The 10566-nt window shown below is 50.6% G+C and overlaps 3 protein-coding genes across 3 annotated transcripts; 2 read left to right on the plus strand and 1 right to left on the minus strand.

Annotated features, from left to right (window-relative positions):
• Nucleotides 1-106: 106 nt before the first annotated feature.
• On the minus strand, nucleotides 107-3318 carry N7515_003207 (F-box/WD repeat-containing protein; the record flags this gene model as incomplete). Its single annotated transcript, XM_056663951.1, has 2 exons — nucleotides 107-232; nucleotides 289-3318. 2 exons carry the CDS (start codon nucleotides 3316-3318, stop codon nucleotides 107-109), a joined length of 3156 nt encoding a protein of 1051 aa, XP_056523008.1.
• A 3548-nt stretch (nucleotides 3319-6866) lies between these two features.
• On the plus strand, nucleotides 6867-7229 carry N7515_003208 (uncharacterized protein; the record flags this gene model as incomplete). Its single annotated transcript, XM_056663952.1, has 1 exon — nucleotides 6867-7229. The coding sequence occupies one exon, from the start codon at nucleotides 6867-6869 to the stop codon at nucleotides 7227-7229; it is 363 nt and encodes a 120-aa protein (XP_056523009.1).
• Nucleotides 7230-8260: 1031 nt separating this feature from the next.
• Nucleotides 8261-10447, plus strand: N7515_003209 (uncharacterized protein; the record flags this gene model as incomplete). The annotated part of the gene is made up of 1 exon (XM_056663953.1): nucleotides 8261-10447. The coding sequence occupies one exon, from the start codon at nucleotides 8261-8263 to the stop codon at nucleotides 10445-10447; it is 2187 nt and encodes a 728-aa protein (XP_056523010.1).
• Nucleotides 10448-10566: the final 119 nt, after the last annotated feature.

Genomic DNA, 10566 nt, shown 5'->3' on the forward strand with positions numbered 1-10566 from the left:
AGAGGATGAGCAAGGAAATATGCAGAAAAGGTTGGAATGAGGGAGGATGTTGCCCAGTATCGATAATGTGGTCGAAGCTGATCCAGGAGGTTATGCCGTGGGCTTTTTAATCAGATAGATCAGCGTCTTCGACGTGGCCGCCGACGACCTCCCGCCCATGTCGATTGACGACAATGCGCTGCGAAAGCTTGTTGTCTGGGATACCATCCCGGGAAGCGCCAAAGTCAAGAACCTGGAGAAAGTAACATTAGCATATCGAACACCTACGTTATTTTAAAAAGAACCTACCTCGATGTACGTCAAGCTGTCACGCTGAACCGCAGCAACACATCTCCGGTCGTTGAATTTGACCTGCCACACGCCACTGAGGTCGGTGAGGAGGTCTCGGACGCACTCGCCGGTCCGTACATCCCACATCTTCAAGGTGCGATCGGACCCGGAGATGACCTTCTGGTCGTCGTGCTGGAAGCAGGTTATAGCACCGGTGTGTGCACTCAATGTGTTCTTGCAGTGCCCGTGCACGGAGTCCCAGATTCGTAAGGTGGAATCAGCAGCAGCAGAAACAAGGAAATCGTGCTCCAGGGCAAGGAGGCCGACAAGGGAAGTATGGCCTTCCAGGTTGTACAGAAGGGATCCATCATCCAGCGACCACACCTTGACCATGTGGTCCATGGCTCCACTGATGCAACGATTGCGCTTGTGGTCAAGAACCACGCTGTACACCTTCATCGTATGGCCGTGCAAAGTGTGCAAGGTCTGTCCAGTTGAGATCTTCCACACCTTCACTGTGAAATCGTAGCTACCGCTGACAAGGGTATCGCCGTGAGCTGCAATGGCGCGAACGGATTGAGTATGGCCGGTGAGTACACGAAGGAAGTACGGACAGTCGGTGTCCTCTGGTATAGGATGACTCTGATAGTATGCTGGATCCCCGGGTTGCGGAAGCTTCCACACACGAAGGTTCGAGTCTCGAGAGCCAGTAATGATCAATGGCTCTTTAGGCATAACCACAGGGTGCCCATCTGCATCCCTACCTACTTCAGTTGGCAGGACTATTTGCAGACATCGCACGGTGGAAGTATGGCCATGGAAGATCTGAGTACACCTGGCCCGCTCAATGTCCCAAACTCGCACAGAGCGATCGGTAGATCCGGAGACCAGTGTGTTGCCATAGTATTCAAGAGCCCACACGCCACCTTCATGGCCCTCCAAGGTTGCCTGCAACGCACCTGTTTTGGTATCGTAGACATTGATGTTGGTGTCGTCGCTTCCCGTAAGCACCTTGTCGGCATCGAACTGCAAGCAGGTAACGACATGACGGTCATGGGCGCGAAAAGCGATGTGTCTGGGCTTGATATCCGGCTGCATCCATGTCTTACGAATCGCAACATGACGACGATAGAGGACCTTGAAAAGGAACAATCCACGAAGAGATGGTAGACCTACTTCGGCGTACGGCACAGCTGCGGCGGCAGCATTGGCAGCGGCATACGGGGTCTCGGACGCGGCAATACCTTTCTTCCAGTCTGGTTCCGCGATTTCTCCGCCGCTGGAGGAGATCTTCCTCTTGGCAAGTTTTCGGCTGGAAGCACGCGTGTTTGCCTTTCGCTTAGCTCCAGCTCGTCGGTTCGCCGACAAAGCTCCCAGGGGGCTTCTACCGCTTGGACCAGCCATCAAAGGAACAGGAGATGTCTCCCTATCAGCGCGGGGAAGGGCCACAATGCTGAGATCTTCTTCATGATTTTCAGGGCCGTTGGACAGCTGCCATCCCCATCCCTGTTTGATAGCTCGTTCCAGTTCCCCATCTGATAGGTAATATCCATCCTGGTCGAGGAGGGTTTTCCAACTTTTTTCATCGGAATTGGTGATGTGTCTCCATTTCTTGGAGACCTGTGCAGCACGGCACATGGTCTTGACATCGAGGTATTTGACGATGTTAAGGCTGAGCTCAAGAGGCAGAAGAGCGAGGAAATCACACTTCAACGTTGGATTAACCACGTCGGCCACAAAATGGAGCGTAGGTTTAGGGCACCTTCGAAGGAACTGATACATGAGATAAGTTTTGACCTCATCAGGTACCGCATCGAAGAACTCCAACACCTTGGGCATATCTAGAAGGGACGGGGGTGACTGTGGGTTGGCAGATTGAGCATTTACCCGGGTCTCCTCGCCATTCGGCAGTCCCAAGGCCTTGGAGAACCGTGAGACTTGGTGGTGATCTAGACTGGCGTCTATACCAATGTCAAGCGCCTCCGAGTCGAATGACTCGCCATGAAGGGCGTTCATAGCAGCGACTGGCGAGAGGCTGGGACTTGGGAGGCACATATCCTGCGCCATGGCATTGTCTATTGCTGAGAGTTGGGACACAGGCTCGGGTCCTTCATACGATGTAGATTCCTGGGTTCCATAAGTCGTATCGTGACCGAAGGAGGCCGCTTCAAGTGATTTTGAACCCTCATCGGGTTCAGTGGCCTGGGAGTCTTGGCTTGCGAGACTTGGGCGAGTTCCATGCGACCCATTCTGCAAGAACGAATTCAAGTTGGAAGTCTGTATGCACTTAGATCCGATTTCAGAGGACAGAGGTGATGGCAAAGGGGGTTCCCTGCGCGGAAACACAGCACTGTGAACTCTCGGTCTTGGTGCCACAGTTTCGCCAATTCCCCCCAGATTGTGTTCGGTATCCGGGGTGGCAAGGCCCGCAGCAGATTGAGTTGAGATTGTCCCATTTTGGCGGGTGCGGCGTGTGATGGGCTCGGAAGGTATCCGAGATGGGCGAGTTCGAGGAACAACCACCGAGGGTTGACGATCACGCAGGGTGGCGGGGGAGACGGCACGACGACGAGTATTGAGAGGTGGTTGACTAGCTATCCTCGAAGTCGGTAGCCGCCGAATGGGGGTTTCATCCGCGGATATGAATGAGTTTACAGAGCGAATCTGGCCGTTTGAAGACTTCAAGGCCTCCGTTCTCTCCTTGTACTGTATGAGGTGAGTTTTAGTACTAATGAAGACGAGAGTGGGATAAGATCTCACCTCAGCGGCAGCATTTGTCTTATCCTCGGGCTCGTTGAACACGACAGCTTTATCACCGATTTTAAACTTGAGACTCCTTAGTGCATCTGGCGTCGGAGCTGCGGCGAGAGGGTACTGTCGGGAATCCAGGTCCTTAAGGGCTCGTGGGGGTTTGAAGGCTAAAGGGGGGAATGAGGTGGTTGTAGTTGTCGTGGTGGTTACGACTGTGGTTCGGGTTGTAGGAGCGAAAGAGAACTGTCCGATGGCATCAGTTGACGACCCTTGGCCGATTTCCGCTGTTTCATCCATTTCGCGTTCTCGAGTGTGTACGGTTCGATGTCGAGTTTGATCGGGGCTGTGGGTCGCATAGGAAGCCTGGCGCAGATAGAGACGGGTCGTGGTCGGTCAGAGAGTTGAGTAAACTGCCGAGATTCGAAGAGAGCTAGGAGCATTTGAAGGTGGAGAGAGCAATCATATGCGAAGTGACAAAGGAACTAGGTTCCAGACTTGAGAATCTTTTTTCAGCAAACGTCCCTCAGCACGATACAGCGAAATCATCGATGCAAAGAAGCAGTCATCGCATAGTGTGTGTGTGAGAGAGAGCAAGATTATGGGGGAAAGCAAAACAACATGAAATATATTGGAAGCAAGGAAGTCAAAGGAAGGGGAGAAAGAAACAGTGGCGGCTGACAAGGGAGTTGGGGCGGAGAACAACATGTATTCCGGGTTGCCGTAGTGGACGATGTCATGGCCCAAGTTGCTACTTTTGGGGTTATTTAGTTGGAATTTCTTATGAATTCTACTGTTGCTTTGTTTTTTCATCTTATGTTCTATGAATCCCTCGATTCATCTCATCCCAGAACTGACACGAGTCTCTCTTGTGAAACCTGGAGACCCCCTGGCCCTGCTCTAGACCGGCAGAAATCATTACCAGATAGAGAGTCGACAGGTGGAACCGAGGATAACAACTTGATAAGCAGGTTTAAGTCCTTTCGATGTGCTGACAAGTTGAATCTTTTCAGGGTTCAGTGTTCACGTAAAATCCAACTGCCTGTCACAAACCCCATATCACATATCACATATCTCATATCTCATAGTCATGACCCCATACAAAACAAGTTATATCAGGTTTCTATTTGCCCTCGCCACCTATCACGTGAAGTGGGGGCGTGCCTGACTTCTTGGCACGAGGTTCGAAGCTCGGAGCTCATGACCAGACAATGTTGAAGGATTGATCCACGAGGGAATGCATAGTCATAATGTCATTGATATTGCAGGCTGATATTGTAGTATCGGTATGTCTTAATGCCTATGCAACTTAAAGCAAGTCATCTCCTGCTATTGCTTGATCGATATCGGCAACTTTGTTATCTTGATCTCCCCCACCTTGAACCATCTACTGTGTTGTTAGGGTTCGACGATTTTGACGTATTATGTAACGACACATCCGGGGACAATGCCGGCGACATTCATATTCATCTCTTTATCTCCAAATGCTGGTCTCGCTTTAGACTTCTGTTATCTTCCGAGGGGGGGGGACTGAGTCTTGTGAAGAGGCACCGTTCGTAAGACCGCCTCTGGGTGGACAACATCCTGGTATGGAATTGTGGTCCATCTTCAAAGGCTTCCTTTCCCATGGCCGTGACTACCTCGTTCAATGTATTCGATATCACATCATTAGTTAGTCGTATATTTACCTAACTACATCTCTCGATCTCATGACCTTAGCTAGATAGTTCTTCCATTTGCGTTGTATCAACCCCGAGTTAATTAGATCCACTCCACATTTGTAGTCAGCTAGCCTATCAGGTCTCCAGGCTTCAGAGGTTGTTCCGAGGCCATTCCTCAACACACTCAAGTTCATCAATGGACCATTCCGACACTTGGTAGACGATATGCAATTGAAAGACAGTATACTTTTCAACCAGGAGGACGTGTATGCTTCTAAGGTTGTCGCCCATTCATAAAGCGAGTGGTGCAGCCATGGAGCCTTGGGAGTCTAGTACACATGGAAAATGCGATATATGCTGCACTTCCAAAATGGATAGCTCCACAACCACGTTCTTGGTCTGTTTCATTGCCTGTTGATAGCTATCGATAATTATTTCAGCGGCATGGCATTAACTTCGAATAAATCGGAACCACCTGTGGTATCAACCTAGATTTCGCCGCTGGAAGGTTCTATATATATCCGGCCCGGCAGTCAGTCACCCACCTAGGAGGTAGGTATCACCTCATCCCGCGATGGAACCTAGGTAGTAGATTTTGAAAACTCCTCCAGACAGCCCCGGAGGTGTCCAGCGGACGATGTAGATTGGTACCATATAGGTAACCTCAAAGTATCGGGCTATGGGGAAGTACCTACCTATAGACCACAGTTGTTGAGATACCCAGTTGTCGCATTTACTAAGTATGCGTAGGTATTTGACTGCACCACCCACTTACTGAACATCCATGCGTCTGCTACAACATGGATGCGGTCTGCATGGGTACATACCGCGAAATACGAGATACTGCCTCCCGGGCCCTAGATGGATCTTCGTAGGTATACATTGGGGCAGGCGTAAGATCACCTTGAAACAAGCGGGACAAACGAGGACAGATACCTTGAAAGGCCTGGACCCGAGACTGCTAAGCGGGCTACCGACGTAGCTCTCAAGTGAGTCTTGATTTTTATGCCAGCGGTCTTCAATGAAATTGGGCCAGACAGTGTCTCGCGCAGATGACGGCCATCTCGTTCAATGCGAATGAACCCAGGGCTAGAATAACTTCGTTTTTGCTCGGAGGTCCAAGAGGCGAAAGTTGGCTGCAAGTTCAGATAGAAGATCTGCAGGCTATGTACTACTCTAGTTACCCAATTTTTGGATCTTCAGATCTCCCAGGACAATGGGTTGTTGGGTGTTTCAGATGAGCATAGTCCACGAGACAGAATTTGGTGGACAATCCTAAAATAAGCAGTATGTGGATAGGTAGCTTCACTGAATGCTAAGGCGACACTGCCTAGCTCTCATCATCATCTATTAGGTAGAGCATAGCCTCCACCACCTGATGTTTCATGCTTTTGTCCTTTTCAGCCTTTTTCCTTTTCCACACCGGGAACGAACGCAGATCACTCTATTCTGTGCATCTCTATCGGAGACTGACGCAAGAGTCCTTGGAAGGTGGAATAATGTGGAGGATTTTCATGATCCTCATTTGATCGACATTAAGTCAAGCCACCTTGACCTCACAGACAATAGATCGGATTCGGAACCTTGGAACGAGCCCAGACTAGTGGAATCGACTATTGGCGACCATCAGGAGAGAGTCTCCGCAATCATGCGACATAGCCGCATGCCAAACCACTAGTTCGGGTTTAATAGTCGTTTGACGTGTATGTTTTGTTTATGATTTGCCACTTCCGATTGTGTTTACAACGGTTTATTTCATGCGTTTACTATTTGACGATTTTGACCCGTTTGGACCCTTCCAAATTCCCATTTGGAGTGGCAGACGAAAGTGGCTTATCCCGCTAATTACGTACAGGGATGTCGATCGATGTTCGGCCAATAGATCTCGGATAACAGGGATCTCGATCTTGAGTAGCATTAGAGGTAAAATTACCCCGAAGCAGCAACACTGCTTGTTGCGTCTCGTGGGTCGACATTGAACGCGGCACACGGGCAGGCGCACGGAGGCGCCCGATGGATTGATCTACATGACCAGAGACCGATCTGTAAAAGGGAGACGAGGGTACGGAGTCCGGACTATGGCATACTCCGTATGTTCTATTGCTGTACGATGAGTCTATCTCAATGTTTTCATGAGGATTATGTGTCTGTTGACTGCAACCTGCAAGCCAACCCATCACTCCTCACATGCGCGTCCGCGGCTCAGGGGCCAAGGCTGTCAACTTGTCAGCCCCAAACCCTATGATGAGTGTCTCAAATCCTTCCCGTCTCCCGCGCATGTGCAGGATTGAGTTTAGTACAGAGAGGAGCGAGCCCGCCTACAAGCCGATCATTACCAGTTCCTGGGACGTGCAGATGCCAGGGCTGGGGGCCGGCTATCGTATTTGTCACGAAAGCAGATACGAAATAAAATACTGGGGCCTGTACTCCTTAGCAAGATCTCAGCGTCTTTGGCGCCGGGCCTTTGGGTCGATAAACGAGCGTCGATCAGGAACCACCGTTAGTGAATTGGTGGAAATTTGGGCAACTATCGCGGTGGATGCTCCATAGTTTCTGGATTTAGTTAGCCTCGGAATCCACCGGGGGTTTAGCTTAGGGGAGAAATGAGAATAGATCCCTGCGAATGGAGGATGAGTGAAGAATAGAGAAATAAATTACATTTAATTCCAAATCACCAGGATGTAAAGAGTTTAGTATGAGGGGGTCAATAGTGTACAACAACAAAGGGCCCACGTTCTGGAATTTCGATTCTTCAATCCCCGGAGTTTAGGAGGGAACTTTTAGGGTTTCCGGTAAGGGGGTTAAATCTCCTATCCACGAGGCAATGGAAAATTAATGAGCCTTATGCATTTGTATACGCAACCACTGTGATATCAATTTCTATACAATTTACCATTTACATTTCCAAGTGACTTGTACTTGGATGTGATATCTTATACCCCTGAGAGCCAATCCAAGGCTTTTTATGCGTATCAGCAGAACCTGGGAACTCCAGTTCTCACCGACAATCACTGTCGATCAACTTCTTTTGACAAGATGCCGCGCTCCACTAAATTAAATCCATTAAATGGAATTGGAATGAAATAATGAAACACGCCCGTGCCAGTCATTCTCAGCCTATGAGGCTTCTGCTTGCTAGACATACTGTGGGGATCCTTCCCCCCCCCTTTACCATGTGAACAAGAAACATCCATTTCAAGGATTTCCTAAATAATTCGTGTTGGGACGCTGTCCTACATTGAACATCGTACAAAAATAACTTCACCCCAACTTATAGATCCAATTCTGGACTTGGTGTCTTTGCAAACTTGAAACCTGCTTTCTCTCCAGTGTCTGAGTCGATCTGAGACGAATTCACTCATTTTCCACGTTCATTGTTTGGTACGTTGCCTCGCCAATTTCCCCTAAATTGGTAACTAATTTGGCTTGTGGAGTAGATCGAGTCCTAGTGACGGAAGCGAGAGGATACTTGAATCACCTGGGACCCGCTCACCTGTCAAAACATTTTGTTCACTTCGAGCTCGGGACACTGGTCGCATACGATTTTATGCCCAATTGAACCTTCAACGTCATCCTCCACCATGGGCCACCGAGAATTGACACCCGTCCATGTGCCGCTGCGAACATCGAGCCGAACTCCGGTACGAATCGACCCGGAGGAAAAGAAGGGTACCACAGTCGCAGATCGGAGGGCATCGAAAGCCCAACGGTTCTTCGGAACCGACATTACACTTCCCAAGGAACATGGCGGATGGCAAGAGGCCCCAAATGTACCCCGGCCGAGCTTTGTGAAGCCTCCCGGCAGTGCGCCTAAACAGGGCTCCGGCTTCATGCCATTCCCGAATCCTTCAGATCACTTGATCCCCGAGCAAAACCTTCGCGTGCGGGCTTCATCACCTCTGCTAGGCCAAAACTACCAATCACAGGAAGCTGCACCACCTCTCCCGAAACCGTCGAAAAAGATCCACCATACTGGCTCCTCGTCGACCTTATTCTCCTACTTCACCTCCAAAGAATCATCCAAATCAGTCAAGAACCAGCCCCTCCAGCCTAGAGTACGACATGGCCTCAGCATTGATCCCCAAGTCACATACACGCAGGTGTCAGATCCACCAAAGGAATCCAAGCGGAAGATGCGTCCATCGAGAATTGACCTTTCTGGGTTGTTCCCAAAACCGAAGAACCCCGCACCACAAACACTTCTGTCCCCTCACCGAATGGTCGACTCCCCCTCACCAGTTTCAACAGTTGTGGCGGAACCTGCTCCCCACAAGGTTGACAGGATAAGCACCACGCAAAAAATTACGTCAAGGAGACCGGTTGATATACCTACTCGCCGATCGTCGGCAGTCACTAAGAACGACCCATACAAGCATGGTATCGATAATTCGGATTTGCCTTCAATTGCAGAGAGCAAGAGCAGCGACTGGCTCGACCACCCGTTGGAACGGACGGTGGGAACGAGTGAGATCGACCTGGCACTGGATAGATATGCGGGACGGCGCTCACTCATGAGTCGCTCGAGTATGTATTCGAACAGCCGAGAACACTTGCAGCAGGAGCAGCCACGCCACCAGGAAACTCGTAAAAGCTCGCGACGTGCCCGCAGCCCTACTTCTCGACCCAAGGACAATTATTTGAGCCCTACCACATGTCCGGACTCGGGTCGGGCTCGTGGCAAGAGCACTTCTCAAGAGTCCTGGAAGTCTGACGTATGGAATTCAAAGAGCGTGAAGAGCTCGTTGACTAAGAAGAGCAGTAAGAGCACCTTGAAAAACAAGGATCTGCGAAATACCAGTATCCTCTGCCTTTCCTCTTCTTCAGAGGATGAGGACGATGATGAAGAACATACACCTACCACCGCGCCAAAGAACGGGAACAAGTTCCGAGGCAGTGTGGATCCCTACGGTGACTATGAGGGCGAGGTGTACACAGCTTCCACTGCGCATGCCACCACCGCCACGGCAGTGAGGCGCTTTGCTCGGGCGCCTTCGACTAGCAGTCGTGGCTCCCACCTCACCGAAAAGAGTCAACCAATCCCAGCAGCTCGTCCACGAAAGGCTTCTCAGACCTCGAACGGCAAGTCTTCTCAGACGACGCGACGAAGCACACAGGCCAATCGCTCGAGCGGAGTTCCCACTATCCCGGATGAGATCCTCGCGGCATTCCCGCAGCAGCCTTCTCGTACTCCCGCAGAGCTGAAGGAGTTAAACCGAAGGAGTCGCGTGATCGCAGTGACCCGCCAAGAGCAAGATCTGCTTGAGGCGATGCGAGTTCGTAAGGGCAAGGTCACACCTAGCCTGTTCAATGCGGCTGGAGCGGACCGGAGATCACTAGCCTCTGGCCCGTCCCGCGATTCATTCTGCGGATCCGACACTTCATTCTTGCGTCTTAGCAACGTCTTCCCCCCGTTTGACGCTCGGTCCGAAAAGAGTGTTGCCCAGACCGGCACCGCACTCCCGTCCCCGGGCTTCAGTACCGACTACTCCGAAAGCTTGCCCTCGCCTTCTACCAATGGTGCTTCACCGTTAACGCCTACTTTGCCAATTCATCGTTTTTCGCCGCTTCCTTCCCCGAAGCCCCCTCCACAAGGCCCCCCGCCTGCCATCCCGGAAGATCAGAAGCTACACACCCGACGCCGCAGTGATAGTAGTGAAGCTATCATGTTCCATGCCGGTGGTGAGTTAAAACACAATCACGGTCTTCCTCTTTGGTCTTTCGACTTTGATTGGAACCAGGAGCGCGCCAATATCGCTACTGTGCATTAAGGGTGTGGCTCTCCGATACCCATCACATTCATTCTACCCCTTACATTTCTGTACCCTTCCCAATCTGTATTTCATTTTTTTTCATTTGAATCATCTCCACGATCTTTCGTCCGTCTTTC

This window comes from Penicillium bovifimosum, assembly GCF_028826915.1.
Source record: "Penicillium bovifimosum strain IBT 22155 chromosome Unknown utg000003l_segment0_segment0, whole genome shotgun sequence".
Taxonomy (NCBI): Eukaryota; Fungi; Ascomycota; class Eurotiomycetes; order Eurotiales; family Aspergillaceae; genus Penicillium; species Penicillium bovifimosum.